General features: G+C 38.5%; 1 protein-coding gene across 10 annotated transcripts; it reads right to left on the reverse strand.

The window, feature by feature from the left end:
- Window positions 1-1,785: 1,785 nt before the first annotated feature.
- Window positions 1,786-19,816, reverse strand: sytl2a (synaptotagmin-like 2a). 10 transcript variants are annotated; one of them, XM_078266784.1, is made up of 19 exons: window positions 19,747-19,816; window positions 17,228-17,607; window positions 16,722-16,873; window positions 16,107-16,209; window positions 14,078-14,147; window positions 13,877-13,985; window positions 11,533-12,102; window positions 8,645-10,660; window positions 8,104-8,151; window positions 7,199-7,300; window positions 6,718-6,806; window positions 6,403-6,507; window positions 5,561-5,730; window positions 5,261-5,363; window positions 4,997-5,158; window positions 4,470-4,566; window positions 4,285-4,390; window positions 3,419-3,624; window positions 1,786-2,989 (listed from the first exon to the last, which is right to left on the reverse strand). In XM_078266784.1, exons 2-19 carry the CDS (start codon window positions 17,326-17,328, stop codon window positions 2,841-2,843), a joined length of 4,458 nt encoding a protein of 1,485 aa, XP_078122910.1. In that variant the 5' UTR covers window positions 17,329-17,607; window positions 19,747-19,816; the 3' UTR covers window positions 1,786-2,840. The 10 variants fall into 10 exon arrangements, with proteins under 10 accessions (XP_078122910.1, XP_078122911.1, XP_078122909.1 ...); XM_078266785.1 differs by having other exon boundaries at window positions 6,718-6,785; window positions 8,098-8,151; XM_078266783.1 differs by having other exon boundaries at window positions 8,098-8,151.
- Window positions 19,817-20,083: the final 267 nt, after the last annotated feature.

The raw sequence follows: 20,083 nt of genomic DNA on the forward strand, positions 1-20,083 counted from the left end.
GTCCACATCATTTATCCTGCCTGAAAGTGCATACCTGAAGTTTCTTTTTACCTGCCTACAAGACAAAACTCAGGAGAGGAGGGTCCACCACATTTCGACGCCAAATGAATGTCGAGTTTAAAAACATGTCACTTGTCCCCGCGTTTTCTTTTAAGAATTTAGGAAATGCCAGCTACAGTCACTTCAGAGTTAATGTCTGGATGTTTTGACTTATGGAGGGACATGTGTGTACCCTCAATGAAGAAGATAACGACAATTCATTAAATTTAAATAACTCTAACGCTGCCTGTAAACGTTGCTTCTACGGATAAACAAGCATGCGTGCTGTTCATTAGTTAGCTAGCATTCATGCTAAATCACCAGCCAGCTGCGGTGCCAAATGAAATGCTTTCCCAGTGCGACGTCTGGCTGTAGGAAAATACCTGCCTGCCAACTGTGGGAGAAAACGCATGGCTCTCAAATGATTCCATGTATTTTCATATTCAGTAAAATGGTGACTGTGCATTCGCCGGACATTTCCCCTGATAAAAAAACAGCACTGTCCTCGAGCTGCCACATCTCTTTATTCTTTTACCAGGTACTGTAACGGTACAGTTGCGCTAGCCATATGAACAACTGACAGCATCACCAACAGTTTCCATTGCCAGGAACAAGCTAGCCACAAAGAGAAACGAGACTTCCGTTTATTACTTTCAAAATAATACACTCGATAACGATAACTTTTGAATAGCTTTATTGAATTGCAGCTTTAACTAACAGACTGTCTATATTTTTACATTCATGGGTATAATATGCAATGAAGCTACAAATTATTGAAGTGATTGAATTGACAGTCAATGCAATTAGAATGAGATTTTCCAAACATAAAAAGTAATTCCCACAGCCAGGCCATCCTGTTAATTACGGCTTTTAAAACATCAACATGGAACCATATTTTTCAAACCGTAATTGCAAGGTTTAACTTGTGCTTTCTCTTTGTGTGTGTTTTAATAGGCTAAATAAAAATTTAAAAAAACACTCATTAATTTAACTCCGTTTATGCATGGCTTTCCTATTAACATTATTAGCATTACTTGCATCAAGCCTCACGATGTTTTGATCCACCTCAGTGTTGCCAAATCAATGCCTCAGACACATGGGGTGTGTGGTGTTGGCGCCTTTCCTTATCCTTTCACTGCGTGGTAGTTATATCCCAGGATCAAACTACATATGACATGCGTTTGGCTCATCTGAAAACCCCAGTAGCCAGCATAAACGTTTTATTTTCCCAAAGTGGCACGCTCCGAAATTTATTTTGAAGGCAGAATCGCCTGACTTTAGGGCGGAATGCAGTGAGCATGACGTAGCTGTTTAACTTACCTTAGCAACGCAAAGGCTGGTCGCTGGTTTGCTGGTTCCGTCTCGATTGACAGGACGCGACAACCAATCGTATAGGGGTATTTCTTGTCGCATCAGGGCGGATCAACCAATGACAAAGCTTTAGACATGTGCGAAGGTGAGAGTAGAAATATTGCTGCATTAAATGTACTGTAGGAAATATGATAATTCTATTAATTCTAATAATGCTTATTCTGACTTCACTGACTGGGCATTGTATCATTATTATTATTATTATTATTATTATTATTATTATTATTAGTAGTAGTAGTAGTAGTAGTAGTAGTAGTATTAGTATTATTATTGTAGTAGTAGTAGTAGTAGTGTTTAGTGAAACAAACAACAAACATTTTGAAAACCATGAACTAAAGGTTGAAATCTCAAATTTAAATAAATGACTTATATAAATGAAGATGGATAAGTTTTCTCTTGTTTTATTAAAGTTACATATTTCTATTTTACAGAGACTTCTCAGGTATGTCGAATAATGAGATTAAATGTTTTCTTTCAAAATAGGGCAAGACTTGTAAATAGGTTGTGGCAGGACTTGGAAATAGTTCTCTCAGGAGTTGTTGTCATTTGTGACTCAACAGCAGACTCTAGTGGTCAATGAAGATAATAACACATCTGATGCTGAAAAGAGTGAATATAACAACACCTAGAAAATACAGTTATAAATAATCAAATCAAAGCATAAATATATAATAGCATACTCATGGAACTAGAACAGTGACAGTAAACTGAGGTATTAGACAGCCTTAGATTCTAGATTGTGCTTCTGGCCCTTGCAGTCATGTCTTTCTGTCTTTAGAAGCTTAGAAAAGACTTTCTCACTGGCTATTGATTATTGTCTGTCCAGAAACCTCAGAGTCCATGTTTAGCCACTATCTACTCTTGATCAATAATGTTCATAATTTGCAGTTATTGCCAAAGAGAGTCACACATGAAAATGATAATGCATCTGCAACGCACATGGCTGAACTACTAGAAATCTAATAATTTATAGCTGCTTCTGGGGTGAATATTTATGATTATGATGACAGCTATTATCTGATGTCAATAACATTAAATGAAACACCTCACCTGTTATAATAACACCATATCGCAAGTCACATGAAGAGAGAATTGTTTGATGCAGTAATTACTTAATAGAACAATAGGACTATATACACATCATTAGTGCTTAGATCGAAACAATCTGTAATTTTTATAATTTAGATTGTATTCTCGGCCCTATTTTGTATCATATATATTATAAGTAATTAACTTTTTGAGAATAGATTTAACATGTTGTTTGTACTTTACAAACTAAAGTACCTTGCGTTTTTATTTATAATACAGATACATACACATTGCTCATTAAGGCTGCTACTTCCACTCAGCTCCATCCAAATGTGTATACAGTGTGCTCCCAGAAAGTTTCCACACATTTTATATTGTGGAAACACAATCTCCACACAATCTCACTTTGACATGCTTTTTGCCATGACCAACATTCTCAGAGGTAAAACATCCTCCACCCATTCACTATCAGACTGTAACATCCTTTGCCATAAGTTTGCTTCATCTGTCGTTGAATCCATCCAAACCACGTCGAACCCGTAACTCTTCCCTGCACAGAAAGGCCCAGAAATAATTGTATTAATATGAAGGTAATAATTGAGTAAAAAAAAAAAAAGAATAGTTGAAACTAATGGTAGAAAGATTGAATTTTTGTATGTGAGGCAGAAACAAATACCCCATTTACACCTGGTATTAAAATGTAGTCAGCATGTCTTATTTAGGCAAATTAATAACGGAACCCTTACTGTGATAGTGTGAGTAGATATTCCAAACCATCTCCAGAGGATGCAAAGGTGTAAACAATGGTGTAAATGTAATAATATGTCAGGTTTGTTCATTATCTGGACAGTATATCCTAACTCAGTGTTAACTGAGTACAAATTCAGATCACACACAGGTGTTCAAACTCATATATCAAAGGTATCCAGATTGCAGTTGTAACCATGTTGAAAATGATAACAGTGGCATGGAATCTCACCTGTCCCTAACCCAAGCCTCAGACCGCCAATGTAGTGGTTGTTGAGTCGGTCGTGATCCCACACTGTGATCTCCACACAGGCCTCTCTAAGGTCCTCTGGTCGGAAGCCGTCGTACACCATGGTGTGGTTAAACATCGGGTTGGCGGTCCTCTTCACCACCCGCGTCTTCTGTCGGCTTCTCCGGCTCATGTCAGGATGCACAGTGCTGCAGCAGAAGGGAGGGAGGGAGCTAAAAATGCATTTATTCATTCGAAAAGACCTTACAAATACCTCCATGTATGGAAACACAAATGATTCAAAACTAAATAAATAAGATCAGAAGAAAAAGGTCATGCTCAGAAGTTCAAAACAAATTATGAAGGTGATCTTTGGAAAAGGAACAAAAGCTTCAAAGAAAAAAAGGATCCAAGACACTCTTCTTGTCAAAATTATTATAAAAAGCCTTTATTTAGATGGCTATTTCATATCAAAATCTTACATTAAAAGTAGAGCTGGGCTGCAACCCACGCGTATCGCACAAAGCAGCTTCTGAAGAAGGCTGAAGCTATGAAATAGCCATCTAAATAAAGGCTTTTTATAATAATTTGGATCCTTTTTTTTTTTCTTTGAAAATAAATAAGATATTATGAAATAAACGTATCACTTAAATATAGACAAAATATGCCATATAACCATGAAATTGTGAAATGCATTTGTGAAATGTAATTTCATCCTGTATAAACTCTATTGGTGTGAAAAGAAAAGAAAAATGAAATAACATTTTATAATAATAAGTTGTATTTAAAAATGTATTGGATTATTTCAGACTTATATAATGCATTGTGTCACCATACTCAGTGAGCTGGCAGTTTGCAGGACATCCTACCATTTCACAAACGGGTCGATAATAACTCCTCTGACTGGAGGAAGATTCTTGCAGTCTTTCACCCAGATTTGTACCTCACCAGTCTCTATCCTAGATGTCTTCTTACCTGTGGATGCAGTCAGACCACAATAAGCTGTACAACTCAAAGGAAAGAATTGATCAAATATGAGGAGTCATCAGCTCACTGTGGGAAGTCTGCGGCAGGAATCTCAGGGCGACCCTCATCTGTCCTCTGCTGTCCATCACTAGCAGGGGAGAAGGCGCTGGACTTTGTGCTGAGAACTGAAGGATTGAGCTGAGCTGAGTAAACACCAAATCAAATCACTTCTACGATACACATAGACTGCCAGTGGTGGAAAGTAACTAAGTACATTTATTCAAGTAAGTACAATTTTGACAAAATATAAATCACCTGATATATCAGATTAAGCTACCCAGCAGTATTTAAAGTCATTCAAATTAGCCCCACCTTTACTAATGAGGTACACATGATTACATCAATAATTATAACCCAGTGATATAATATATATCAATCTTAATTTTACTTTAACTTTTGGTACATATATTTAAATGCTAATACCTTTTTAGTACTTTTACCTAAGTAAGATTTTGAATGCAGGACTGTATTGCTACTTTTGCTAAAATACTGTTGGTAAAATATCTAAATGCTTCTTCCACCACTGCAGACAGCGTACAGAAATGAAGCCTTTACCCTGGCCTTTAGTGGGAATTCATTTATGTGAGTGTTGCTGAAGTCCCACTCTGACAAATCCAGGTCCACCTCGCCCAGGAAACCGTTCCACCCAAAAGTGTTGTTGTGCCACACCGATATGTTCAGATTCTGAGTTTTCAACACTTCCATTAGGATTTTAAACTATGAAAGGGGAAGAAGCCAACACAGATGTTTGTAAAAAATGAAAAGTAGGCTACATGTAGTGAATAATCTGTAAAAGACTACTAAATATGGAATTCTTACCCTGAGGATTTCATTGTAGGTTGGGTTTAAAGTCTTCTTTTTTACAGTGGTTTTTCTCTTTCCCAACTTGGTTTTGTCAGGAAGAAGGTAACATTTCACATACCTAGATAGATACATAGAGTGACATTTCGGAAATTCTTTAAATGACAACAAGAGGCAACTGTTCCATTTCAAATGTTCCAGCCTCTTTTCTGATCTGCCAGTTCCCTCTCCAACCTTTACATCACAAATTTCACTGGATGATATGACATTTGTTCTACCTTTGCCATTTTGATCATACCGTATATAGCAAGCACTTACGGGTCAGTGTAGTTCTTCTTAGTTTCGGCCATGGCCAGATCCCTGCAGTGCACCACAAATATGTGAAACTCTCCAAGCTTGTGGAGGTAGTTCACAGCAAACTGGATGCTTCCATGGACCTCAACGTCACCAAAATCTGCAGGGTGAATGCTGCTCATGCTGCCGCTGACCTGCTCATTCATAATAACACAGAAGAGAGAAAACACCATCCTCTCTGGTTTTAACTCATTGTTTTTGTAAAAGGATCACATTAATTACCTTGATTGTCTGTCTTTTGTTTTTGTTTGTCTTTAAAACCTAAACCTACAGAAGCCCTGAGAAGCAGGACTTTTTTTTTTTGTTTGTTCGTTGTTTCATTTCGGCCAGTGCACCACTATCCCTTGTTATGTTCTGAATAGGACTGAAACTATTCATGTTGTCTTCCAGGTGAGTTTTAATTTCTCCATGCACTCTAAACACAAGGTACATTTATATTGTGTGTTAACAAGTTATAACATTGCTGCCATGTCTTTTTTTCGGCTAGAAATGTATTTCGTTCAGTGCTAATCTGCTGTTTCCTTGTGTTTAGAGAGCATGGAGAAATTCAAACTTACCTGGAAGAAAACATCCTAGTCCTATTTAGAACAGAACATGTGCAGTGATGCACTTCAAGCTCTTGTGGCCAAAATGTGTATTACAACAACAAACACCTGAAAAAAAAAGCACATCTAGCTTGGCTCTCAGGGCTTCCATATAAACCCCACATGAAACATTCAACTTTCCACAGCTGTGGCTAACAAGCTTATGCACAGTGCATTTTTATCAGAAACATATATAATCTAGTGAGTTGCATGTCGACATACAGACGACATGGAGGCCATTCCTGAGGAGAGACTTAAGTTAGATGTGGAGCTGCCCGTGTTTCTTCTCCAGCCCAAGATGGTCTCAAAAGTGCCATCACTGTCTGTCTGATATCAGAGAAAAGCATGAATGAGTTAAAAACACAAACATGAAAGAGTCAGATAGGAAGCCATATGAGCATCCAGTCATTTAGCTCTTATGTGAGAGGTAAAGTTGGTAAATGTATCAGTTTACTGACTGCAGTGCAGATGTTGAACACTGGATATCATAAGTTTGTTGTAAGTTCAATATACAAGAGTCAGTTAAGAGTCATTTACCTCGTCCTGCTTAAGAACAGTCACTGACACACTGCTTTTCATCTGCTGTGAGTTGGGGAGAGCTGAGGCTGATGGTGGAAGCAAAGAAACTGGGAGACAAATATGACTTTGAATCTCTTACAATGACCATATATACAATATATAATAATATCTGAATTTCAAAAACATACTGATTTAATGTTTAAATTATTTCCCAGCCTGTGTATGTCCTGGTAAATGTGTATATGAAGAGAGCACCACATGTTTACTGTTATCCACACTTTGATTCATTTGTTCTCTTTTTATTTTATTTTTATTTTTATTTATTTTGGGTCCTATCTTCTCCTAAGAAGATATAGGGCCAAGAGACAGCGTTATTTACATACCTCTCATGATATCATGTAACATGAAATAATGCACTGGCTATACAATATAGCTGTATGGCCATCAACTGTATTAAAAAACTACAGCAGCCTATCTGAAGAAGAAAGAGTTGCGTTACTCGTTTGTGAGGTGAGGTTTTCCAGACTTTTGGATGAGGATATGGTCTTTGAAGATAATCGTTCAGCGGCTGAAATGATGGGCGTAGAACTGTCATCATGACCTGCCGAATGAAACAAAATCAGCTCTGGAAAATAGACTCACCACAGATGTTACACAATTTCTGATTTACTCAGCAACCATCCATGTTTGCTACTGTATCATCATGGTGAATACTAGAGTATGATCCCACAGTGTTTTCATTCTATTGTGATAAATTGTGATGAAAATGAACAGGATTATTGTTGTTGCTAACAGCAGTTTGACTCTTTATGGTAGTGGTTAATATAGCTACTAGCTATTAGTGGCTCTTTAATCACAAAAAACTCTTCAACTGAAAAAACTGAAGAAAAAAAATAGTTTTCTATTGGTTAAAGGGCAACTAAACTTAAACATTTGTTCTACAGTTTTGTATAGATATGTTTGAAGATGAAATACAAAAGAAGAATTAAGGTCAATGAACACAGCAGATTGCACGACACACATATTTACATAACCTTATCACCAGGGGACTATATGATCCGATACAAACACTGAGCAAGTGCATTGTATATATTCACCTTAAGAATATATCAGTGGTTAAAGGACTTATGTCTCAGCAGGATTTAAAAAAAACTTGTCCATGCATTTATCTTCAGTAGACTTGACTACTGTAACGGTGTCTTTACAGGTCTCCCTAAAAAATCAGACAGCTGCAGCTGATTCAGAACGCTGCTGCTCCAGTCCTCACTAAGACCAAAAAAGTGGATCACATCACTCCAGTTCTGAAGTCTCTACACTGGCTTCCTGTCTCTGAAAGAATTGATTTCAAAATACAATATACACATATACTTTGTGATCTGCTGCTACATTATGACCCACCCAGACCTCTCAGGTCGTCCGGAACAGGTCTGCTTGTTGTCCCCAGATCCAGAACTAAACAGGGAGAAGCAGCGTTCAGTTTTTATGCTCCACATATCTGGAACAATAGACTGAAGATCTTTTTTAATGTTGCTTTTTTTAAGTAACTGTTTATTTCTTAAACTGTAACTTTTATTCTTGTATTTTACACCTGTCTTATTCTACATGAGCTCTTTTTATATTATCTTTAACAAAAAGTTAAGTATTAAACTATTTTAACTGCTCTTTAATGTTTTATGTAAAGCACTTTGAATTTCCTTGTTGCTGAAATGTGCTGTACAAAAAACCTGTGCCTTGCCTTGTCTACAAACATGTAGAAGAATTTTGAAATTGAGGAATATGCATGGACAAGTATGCTTGTACTACATACTCACAGTCAAATCAGACTCCTTAATGTTAACGTGATAACTGATTTGTTTAAAAAAAACAAAAAAAACACTACTATGGTTTTCATTTCTCGATCACTATCTTGGAGAAATATAAATGTAGAAAAAATTCAAAATCTCACTGCCTGAACTTGTCCGAGACAGAGACCAGGCCCTGGTTGTTGTGTTTTGGCTGAAGTAGTCGTCTTTATTTTGCACAATCAAAGAAGTGACTCCGGGAGGATTCCCCACAGTGGAACTGTCTCTCTGGTTTCCCACAAAGTCGCTGAGGGGATTTTGTGGTGTGTGTTCCACTTCCGTTTCTGCTGCAACAGCTCTGTCTTGGTGAAAAGGAGGGACATGGGCCTTCTCCTGTGGCCCAAGGTAGTGCTGAAAATCCTGAGGGATGAGAGATCTGGCAAGGCTTGTAAAAGTCCCCAACTTCTCCTCTGAAGCTTTTTGGGATTGTGTTGAAGTAAAGGAGCTTGAACTACTTTGTTGTGTATTCGCATTGCCAAAATAAGCCTCTCTGTCCTCTGAAAGTAAAGGGAGAGGACAAGAGGTGATGTCTGTGCTAGGGTTAGTGTCTGTCTGCATAGTTTCGTGTGAGGGACTCTTCTTCTGTCTTGGTACTGGTGTCGGCTTCACTTCTTGTTCTTCAACCACCTTAGTTTGGGGGTTGATGTCTATTGAAAAGGTTTTCAAGGGAGAGCTTTCCTGCTTGGATCTCTTAGGACTGGATGATTCTCTAGGTAGGACCCTTGGATGGAAGGTCTTTGATGGACTCCTCCTGACTTCGTCATCCTGGTCTGTTGATCTTGGAGTTTGGGATTTACTAGGACTGAGGGGTCTTTCTTGATGCTCTGTATTAGCCTTGACTTGGGATTGGTGACATGTTGACTGGACATCCCCAGTACTACCAAGACTCCTCAGCTGTGATCTGTCTGGACTCTGACTGACAAAACAGTTGTCTGTCACTTTTAATGATTTCAAAACATTAGACTTGGTTTTGTATGGAGACGCTTGTGCCTCTCCCTCAGACTTCTCTCTGTTATCTATGGATGTTCTCAGATCAGCCTGTGGGGAAACCACTGTGTTACTGAGTGTTGGACTGTCCTCTTGAGGACTTGAACTGGACTGTCTGGGAAGGGGAACTGGAATATCCCTATCTTGCTTTTGGGTGTTGAAGGCTACAGAGGAAGGTACAGGAGCCATGACGTTTTCCTGTGGCTCAGAAATCTGTGACTCTGTTACTGAACCTGTTAAAGAGTCATCTGTCTCTTCATATATGAGGACTGGGTTAGCTCTATATGTGCCATCTTCTTTAGATAAATCTGTTAAGAAGCTGTAGTCAGTCTCTTGTGACAAACTCTTTTCTTGGGACCTGCCGACAGTATCCTCAACTGTCATTTCCATTTGAGGTGAGAGATTGTTGTTCATGCTCTTCACATCAGAGTCAGTCTGACAGCCATGTGAAGCTTCTATTCCTCTTTTGGTGATATCTTCGCTCCTTGCCTCTTCTCTGGTAAATATTATTTTGGGACCATGGTTTTCTCTCTCCCAGAAAACTTTCAGATTGCATAGTCTCTCTGGAAGCTGAACAACTCTGCCTGCTGTTGCCTCCTGCTGAGTGTCTGCATCTACTGAAGTCACTGTTTCTTCAAACGGAGTGTTCTGCAATGCTGTAAGTGGTAGTAGTCTGACTTCTGTCATCTCAGAGGGTTTAGCTTCCTGTTTGACACTTGCACATTTATTCACGGTCATATCTGCAGCACCTTGAGAGAGATTCTGGGTGTTGCCTGGTTCTTTCTGCTTTGGTACCTTTACCTCTTCTTTTTGTGGACTCTGTACTTCAGCAGTTCTCTCTTTCTCAAAAATGTGTCTAGGCTTTGGTGAAACAGCATGAGATGAACCCTCTGAGCTGCCATTGGACGGCTTGGTATCTGAGGTGAACTCAACAGAAATGTCAGTTCTTTGTTCAGGCAGCTTTTGGGGATGGATGTTGTGTCCAGCTGGCCAGACTGTGGCCTTAGCCTGAGAGTGCTGTTCCTCTTCAGGCTCTGTCTCCAGGTGAACAGGCTTACCTGACTCCTGCTCAGCAGAAACGAGTTTGGGCACTGCATGGCTTAGGACCTCTGAATGACAGTGCTCAGAGACATCTGCAAACACAGCAACCACATATTGGATCACTCATGCACATTATATCTGCTAAACACTGCACAGTATAATAAAACATACCTGTGTAGGGTTTTTCTTGGTGTATCACTGTCAAATGAAGTGGGGCACTTAATATTGTAACTGCATTCTACATGCAAAATGCCAGCGTGACAGCATTTTAAAGGCCATTGTATAAGATTAGAAAATTTGCAACTTTGACGTCCCACGGTGGTACTACAAAATAGACACCATGGCAAATAGCAATGACCATTTTCTGACCCAGGTACACAGAAATGAAATGACTGCAACACACAGAGTGCACCAATTGTCTCACACGTATGGCATCCGAATAATTTTAAATAAGCTATTAAACACAAATGATCTACAAAAAATTGCATTATAATACGTAAATAAGCCATGAGCTCCAATTGTGGACTAAATTAAATAAGAAGATTATCAAGGCTTTACTTTAGCCCAATTTATAGTCTTCTTGGGGATTAGCAATACCACACGTCATTTCACATTAATATAATAAACCAATGGAAAAGTCCAACACATGGCATGAGACATTAATAGCAAAATTGCAGACCATAATGCCAAAGCATGTGCAGTAAAACCTAATAATACAATCAAACAGACATTTTCTTGCTGTTGCTGTTTCTTATCCACCAGTTTCTACAAGCAGTTATAATAAATGCACATTTCGCTACATGCAAGAGCATGCACAAAGCAGGATGAATGTGAAAATTATTTTTGTATATGCTTGTCTGACGTCTAGATGTTTATTAACGTGTAGATACTGAAGTCATTGGCTGTTAGTTTGACTTATTGATTGGCTGTTTGATGACTCATTGGTTTTGAATAAAACTCTTACCACCAAGGACCGGGTGTTGGCCAGCTTCTTGCTCTTGGAGGCTTGCCTCATCTTTGCAATTGAGTTCACCTTCCTGTGAATCCACTTGACTCTGTCTGAGTAAAGGCCTACGTGTGCCAACAGTGGTACTGCCAGTATGGTCAAGGTCACTATTACTTTCAAGCTCAGAGGGAGTGATGGACTCGAAGTCCAGCAAACTGTGCTCTCCCAGCTCCTTCCCATCGTGCCACTCCACTCCGCTCCAACCGACCGTGGAGCTGAACCTCACCTGCTTCCTGTCTATCCAGGTCTCAGAGAGAGAATCCAGGCTAGCTGGACTCTGCAGGTCCAGGTGAGAGAACAGAGAGTCTGTGGAGCTAGAAATGGACAAGCGCTTGAGGATGTCCCTCGGAGCATCAGTGTTAGTCTGCTGATCTCCTTGCCCTTCTTCCTCAAAAAAACAGTGCTGAGAACTGGTGATCACTTCTCTGTTTTCGGGCATTGGCATGGGAACAGATGCGTTCGGGCTGTCATTAAGGTCTTGTTTAATGTTACTAGCATAAGAAATGCAGCTATCAGATGGCAAAGGCTCTGAAAGAAACAAAAACAAAATTTCAACCAACAACACATCAGCTGTGTGTTTCTGTTGAGTGTTTAATCACTGGTGTCCGTCAACAACTCTTAAACCATTATAGCCTCTGTTTAATCCTGCATCGCCTCTTGCTTAGGAAATTCACTTCACACATATATAACATAATATATGTTGGGAAGTCTATTAGGTATGTCAAGAGCTTGTTATGTAACACGGGGGGACCTATTGTGCCTTGTCTAAACTGTCACTACTGTCTTGGTTGTTTCCTTCTTATCGTATAATTTCTTCCACAAAAACATTGTTTTCATAGCCCCTGTGAAATAGTTCAAGCAGCCACAAGTCATGCGGTCAAGATTAAGGCATTGGAATGTATTTATGTGTAATCCTCTGGCTAGTCTAGCAGCCTCGTGTATTTGGATTTCCCTTCACTTTGCCAACCCCTGGGAAAATCTGTGGTCCCATCTAACATTTCATCTCATTTCACAGTGACAGGATGATAACACTAAGACATATTGTTAGAAATACAAAGCTTTGATTAAATAATCTCTCATATGGTTGAGTTTCTTGAACTACTAAATATGTTAGCACACCAAGGACCTGTGTGGAATTGAATTTTGTCACTTTTCCTGTGGCGCTCTGCAAAAATGCCTTCTGAAATTGCAATAAAAACAAGACGGGATGACGACAGATGATACAATTGTTAGAAATCACAAGCCAGTAAATGCTTTCCACTGCCATGCAACCACTGCTCATGCCAACATGCTGTTCAAAGGAAAGGTTGAAACAGCTGAAGTGTAAAGGACCCACACACCTGGATGCCAAACATATTGCTAGAACCAGACTTACATTGCTTTGTAATGTAACTGCTTTCATGATATGTCCATCAAGCAGTCCACTCAATTCAAAACACAACACATGATATAGAATTAGATCAAGTAATCTATTCACGGTCACAGTACATATTTAAAGCAACTACAAGGAGTTTTAAACTGGTTATGAAACAGTCTCAATGTATTACTGGCGCCCCTATATGACCTACATAAGCAAACGAGATCATCAGCAAGATGATTGGCTATTTCTATTTAGTAATTCTAAACGTCTGTCCCCGGGTCCGATTCCCTGTGAAATCAGAAGAAACGATGTACGGCATGCAGACCAAGACATGTATGTTTACATTTTCCCAGGCAAAGTTTGGCAGTGAGTCATACGTTAGCCAGTTAAAGGAAGCTGGAGGAGATCTTCTCAAGAGAATTTTATCTTTGAAGTTATGATTTGTGGTTATAGCTGATACTGGGGCAGGATAAGGAAAGAGAGAAAATAAATAAAAACAAAAAGAATTGACTCAAGAACAAAAAAGCTAAAAGGGACAATGATTGAACACAGGCAAAAATACATATTGGTTGGTCATTCAACAAATGAAGAGAATTGTGGGATTTAAAAGAATTCAAAACCGACCCTGAATTGACCCTCCTCCTCCTAGACAGGTATGCAATATGTCTATTTTTTTCATGAAATACATTGCGAGACTTGGTTTTACATTAATAAATGAATTTAAGTTGGTGGCTAAAACAAAGCTAGCTAACTGGCTTATAACGAAAACATTTTATGTTGGCATTGCTAGCGAACTATATCTTGCTGTTGACCTATTGTTATGAAGGCAAAACATTATGATAAAAATGTTGATAACTTTAGCTTTAGTTCCTTGTAGTTGCTTTAAAATAGCACAAACTGATATGAGTATCAATATGATATGATATCAAGTTGAAAACTCACCCTCATTCGGTGTCTGGGTTTGATCCACTGCTCCGTCCAATAACTGACTGTCCTTTTCTTCAAAAGAGTGATTTGCAATGACATCACTGTTGAATGGATTTTTCCTTTGCTTCAACAAAAGAACATTTCTAAATTTAACACTGAAGCATGGACTCTCACTCAACTTTTTGAATTATTTAATTTCTCCAGTCAGAATCCTACCTTTGTGGGGGACTGTAAAACTGGCTTTGGTGTATATTGAGGTGTTTCATATGGCTTCTGGTTTTGATATCTATTAGAATAAACAAAGATGGGAAGATGCGTCAACAATTTCTGAAGAAAGTGCAACTTCAAACATTCTAGGGCTTAATAGACAAAATAATTAGTCTGATCTGGATTAGAAAAATCTGCATGTTCCTGTAAGTGCATTACACTCCTTTCTATACAACATGCTTGTTTTGGTCAATTAAATAATAATCTCCAAAAAAAATGCCTGTTCTCTTGTTTTTGACACTGCAAGTGGCTGTGCAAGCTGCAACAATACTCCTCATCTAACGTGTTGTAACGTGTAGACAAATAATTACAGTTTTAGTTGCAATCAGAAAGAGGCAGGTACATTGTCCCGACTAAAGGCAGTGCAGAATGTGTTCCATCCTTATAAGTCTGATCGCTCCTCAGAAGCAGTGAACATGAACATGTGAGACCTGACCTTGTAAGACGATTACTTGGGGGCCAATTACTAAGTTTCCATTTACTGTGTGCACAACTCCACTCACTGGCAGTCACACCTAAATAATCTACTCTACAAGTGCAGCATGTGATGGTGCTCAAAACAGACTACATAGATCATATGTTTTCTTTATACTATGTGGAGTTTTCTAAATGTCTACAGAGTTAACATTTGTAGTTCTGAGATTATTTAAAGCTGCAGGAGGCAAGTTTTTTTTAATATACCCTTGCTTTATGTGAACCAAATGTTTTAAACTTGCTAACCATGTATGAAGACCATACATTGGGTAAAATGTCGTTTTCCAAGTCTGTTATTCAACACTTCAGGATATGTCTGATATTCTATGTCTCTTATTACCAACAAATCCCACACACAGCGCCAAGCCAACAATGAATGGATTCTAATAACAAGTATTGTGTGTGTATCCATAGAGCTTCATCAATGTGCCACACCATCAATCACACATACACACATAAACTCAATGCAGCACCAAATGTGCATTAAAGCTACGGTTGGTAACTTTTATAAAAAAAAAGTCTTTGTCATATTTGCTGAAACGGTCATTATATCCTGATATTACTACATGAGACAGATCATCTGTGAAAAACTCACATTCTCGTGGTGTTGCTAGTGGCATAAGGTAAACAGCCAATCAGAGCCGAGGAGTCTCTAACACAGTGTCAAAATTGCTCGTGAACTCCAAGCAAACTGTCAAATGTTTTCAGAAACACATTTTAGTGTACTGTTTAGCTGTAAAATGAGAAAGTTTGCTCCTGCTGGTTGCCTCAACTGTTTGCAACACACTTTCTCATTTTATATTTAAAAAGTACACTAAAATATGTTTCTGAAAACATTTGAGGTGAGAAATAAGCCATGCAGTAATCCTGAGCGCCGGGGAGTGAGGCAGACGGACCGGGGTGCGCTAGCTGGCTAATTTAGCGATAGATTAGTCGACTACTAGTCTATATCCACGACGTTCCACTTCTGGGATTACTCCATTGCCGACGGAAATTCCGACGGATTTTACTCATTTAGGCCTGATATCCGTTACCTTCCTCTTAGTTTGTGTTGGCATTCTAACCTCTGGTGGATTTGTGAGGACTATGGTTAACTGCTCCTCAGATCTCTGCAGGGTAAATCCAGACAGCTAGCTAGACTATCTGTCCAATCTGAGTTTTCTCTCGCACGACTAAAACTACTTTTGAACGTACACGTTCCACCAAAACAAGTTCTTTCCCGAGGCTATTTTGCAGAGGCTTATCTGTCACTTAGCACGGCATAAGGTGATTGTGATTTGTTTAAAGAAATGCCAATAAACCAGAGCATTGTTGTAAATGATATATATAACATAGGTGTAGTCATTTTAAGACAACTTCATGCAGAAGTATTACATATTATCTTTTTTTTAAATGACGAGTGATCAGAACAAATATCCGACCTTTTGGAAACATGTTTCTAAACATCCTATGTAAACCCAAGTCTGCTCGCAGACCACTTGCTGCTTTGGTTCTCTATACTCACTCAGGCTCTTGAAGGACTCCACAGAGTACAGGTGGGACCAATACGTCTTTATTTTCACTGCTGACATCACTTGGCTTCTCAGGCCATATCTGGGAGAACTCCACTGCAGCACACAACACACAGCTACTGTTTAAGGAAGTTAACCATTCACTGTAACACAAACTGTTTATATTCATTACAACATAATATTATATAATAATAACCCCACAGACAACCTACATGTTGATCTTGTTGATTATCGAGCTTCATGGAACATAATAACTTTAAAAAAGAGATTTGGACCACTTTGGACACATTCTGGTGAACTGCAGTGTGATTTTGTTTTTTGCATAAGCTACATGCAGTGGGACCAGGGCCACCTGTGATGAACTGAAGTGGTAGTTTCCTGGGCTGACCCACAGCATCACTGTAGAGTTACCTCACTCTGCCAGGATATTCAACAATCCATTCACTTGAAACTATCCCAATAGCAGAAAAGTTGACTGATGTAAACACAAGTTATTTATAAGACATATTTCTCTCAGTTCACACACAAAGAACTTGCATGTCAAGGCATCAGGCTAATTTTACAGTCTTCATACAAGAGAAAAGCAATGCCGGATATGGAATACTTACATGTATCCAGGGGTTTATGTGAGTGTCTCATGGAGGCCAGGATGATCTCGGAGCCATGGATGCGATCCTGATGACGAAGCTGCTTGGTCTCGTAGAACCATTCTCCAGTCATGTACCGCAGCTGGCCCCCACTCACAGTCTTCTGTAGGTTCCTGAGTGCAGACACATCAGTGGGAAATGTGAAGTCACTACTTCAATATTCAGAGCATTTATTTAAACATTTTGGTATAGGAAAATACAATATTTTATAATATTCTTTTGCAAAAACTCTTCTGCAAAACACCCATGTATAAGCTTCTGCTGTGCTGCATGCAGCATTTTCCCCTGCACGTGGTGCTTCTATTTAGCAAATAAATGTACTTTACATAGTTCTGTAAGACTCAGAAATGACATTTGTATCCATTGTTCACAATCACCTCTGTGACAGATCAAACTTAAACATCGAGGGATAGTTTGTGCTTTGACCCAGAGCTTCAAACATGGAACAAGTGACACAAGGAACTCACTGGATTCGCCGTTCTTCAGCCTTCTTTAGCTCAGCATCTCTTCTCAACACAGCCAGGATGGCCTCCTGCTCCTCCTCCGTCAGGAAACTCAGGTCGATCATGATGACTGCTGCCACTTGCTGCTTTCCACTGCTTTGAGTTAGTGTCTAGTGGCTCAACATGATCAGCGCTTCAGTTCATACGGTTCTTTTTGAAGCTCCCAAAGTTCTGGTTCTGTTCTTCCAAGTCAAGTCAGTGTCAGTTGTTAACACAAACTGTGTGTGCTTTATCCATTGTATAAAATCATATATTGAAACGGCGGTTAAGGTTCTTTTGGATAGATTTTGCTTTAGCTAAGGTTTTCTGCAGCCATTTCTAACCCTTTCCAGACCAGTTTGAACCTAAAAGAAAAAAAGAAAAATCGAGGAGTGATTATATTTTCAGAAGAAAAATATTTACAGTTTCTCTTGAAGCATCCCTTAACAGACCAGTACCAACAGTACCAACGATTGTTGGTATTAAAGCCAAAATGATTAATGGATTGGTCAAAGAAAAGCTGTCAATCAACAGCAAAATAGTCAGCAACACATTTGATAAATTCATTATTTAAGTCACCTTTTTAGCAAGAATGCTTAAAGTTCACTGGTTCCAGCTTCTCCAATGTGAATCTTTGCTGGTTTTTTCAGTCTTCTGTGATAATATATTAAATATACTTAAGGTTTAGACAAATAAGCAAATTGAGTATGTCAATTTAGGAAATTTCCAATTGGGAAATTGGCATTTTTCTCCATTTTATTACATTTTCAATGATTTGAGAAAATCATCATATATATATATATATATATATAGATTACAACTTCAGTTGTTTTGTCGTTGTTTTTTAATCTCAGCAGAGCTCTGCTCTTCCTTTAAGAGAAGATATAATCTTTCTGGGGAATGCCTGCATGTTCTAACAATGTCCATGTCCACCCACATTAGAGAGTGCTGTGGGAAGTTAGAAGAAACTTCACTTGATCAGTTTGAGGTTCATGTTGAAAAAAATGCTTGCTTGTGTTAAAATGAGCACACCTATATTTGCCAAATGTTCTCTTTGCTAAAGAAAAAAATTGTCATTTAGTTGTTCAAAATGATAGTTATGTATTGTGACTTTGTTGTAGAAATAGTTGTGGTTCCACTGTTCTCCCATTGTTTATTCATTACCCAAGTTAGGAAAGTTTTAATCGCCTTCAATTCTCAAGTACAAGGCTGCATGAAGACTGAGCTGTTGATACCATGATGTTTTCCTGTGTAAGCTCATGCAGGTTTATGGTGTACTTAAGTTCTTTACAAAGAAGAATGTTGCATGTTCCGTTTCTCTAAAAGAAGAAAAGTCTAGCTGAAGGACAGATGATGGTAGTGATTACTCATTTCCTCATCACTGTTGGACTGTTGGAAGATTTAACAAACTGGATTATTTGGTTTTGCAAAACCATTTACTGTAAAAAGTGACTATTGACAAGCAAACTAATGAACTAACTTCTGCCTGGTATCTTTCCTGTCTGTAGCACCAGGTTTCAATGATTCAAAGCTGGAGTGGTGACACAAATCCCTTCTTACTGTAATTTGCACTGACCGAATACTGAGTCCAAATAAAGCATTAAAAATAAACGACTAACAGTGATCTAAAAATGGTGACCACTAGTTTACAGAAAACTTTTAAAAAAAATACTACACTACCAAAAAACTACCAAACCTCAACTACTCAAGGTTCTAGTAAAGTTTGCGTCATTGTGACTTCACTTTGCAGTTCATAGGTATGGAAATGCATTCATGTGATGTAAAGACTTCTTAAAAGTAATGTAGCTATGTCTTCAGCTAATCCTATCTCTGTAAGAAAGTGACATTCAGGCAGACGTTTGGTTAATATACATGACTGCAAACTTTTAGAAGTAGAAAGAGGGCTTTAATTCATATCATGTTCAGTGAATATGACTTAAAATATGATTGCTTATTCAAATACTATGAGAGTTAAAACATCAAACAGCATGTTGCTGTCCAAACAGTCCAGTGCTGCCCAACAAGTCTGGCTGGGGTCTGAGTTCAACTGGATTTAAATGGATGATATGGATTTAAGTTAGTTGTTGAGCAACCATATTCCTCTTCTGTAAGTAGAAAACTGAAGAAATAAAAACTGGCAGTTACAAGGCTATTTCAATTCACGCAACAGTTTTAACATGACTTAACTGAGTTATTATTACGATCTTAAAGTATGTTGTTACATTTGCAATCTGCTATGGTACCAGTTTTCAATAACAGGAATGTATAGTTTTTCAGTGATGACCCAGCTGAAACGTTTGGCTGATAAACATGCTCATTTGGATCTCCCTTTGCTGTACAATTTACTAAGTATTATAAGTATTTACTAAGTATTCTAAGTATTTACTAGGTTTTCCTCCAAAAATGCACAAAAAACAACACCATACAGAGGAAAGTGGAGTAACTCATTTACAAAAAAGACAGTACTATTTTCCAAATGTGAAAACAGAAAGCAATCAGCTCACCTCTCGATGTTGCTCCTCGCTGGGTGAAAACTAACCTGCAACTGGATCCTGAGCTGCTGCAGGTGGGAGGAGCAGCAGAGAGCATCTGGAAGCTCTGTCTCCTGCTGCTTTACTCTGCTCAACTGTACAGGCGTCAGTCTCAAGTCAGCTGTCAGTCTCACTGGAAACATGTATAGCACCATAAAGGGATATTTTTTGAAGAGAGGTTGTATGAGGCAGTGATTCTCTGTGGCCCAAAGCATTCTGCCAGGGGGTCCGTAAAAAGTTTTCTGATTCATTTATTTAAATTATCTTTATTTATTTATTTATTTAAAAAATACTTTAAAGTTCAACGAAT

Source organism: Sander vitreus, chromosome 13 (genome assembly GCF_031162955.1).
Source record: "Sander vitreus isolate 19-12246 chromosome 13, sanVit1, whole genome shotgun sequence".
Lineage (NCBI taxonomy): Eukaryota > Metazoa > Chordata > Actinopteri > Perciformes > Percidae > Sander > Sander vitreus.

What these genes read in the sequence shown, in the direction of transcription:
- sytl2a (XM_078266783.1), bottom strand. Translation starts at nt 17,328, where the DNA reads ATGATCGACCTGAGTTTCCTGACGGAGGAGGAGCAGGAGGCCATCCTG. An exon ending in CCAACACCCGGTCCTTGGTG is followed by an intron (nt 10,661 to 11,532) that starts GTAAGAGTTTTA and finishes CTGTGTTTGCAG; the next exon opens with ATGTCTCTGAGCACTGTCAT. An exon ending in CCTGCCGCAGACTTCCCACA is followed by an intron (nt 4,391 to 4,469) that starts GTGAGCTGATGA and finishes CTGCATCCACAG; the next exon opens with GTAAGAAGACATCTAGGATA.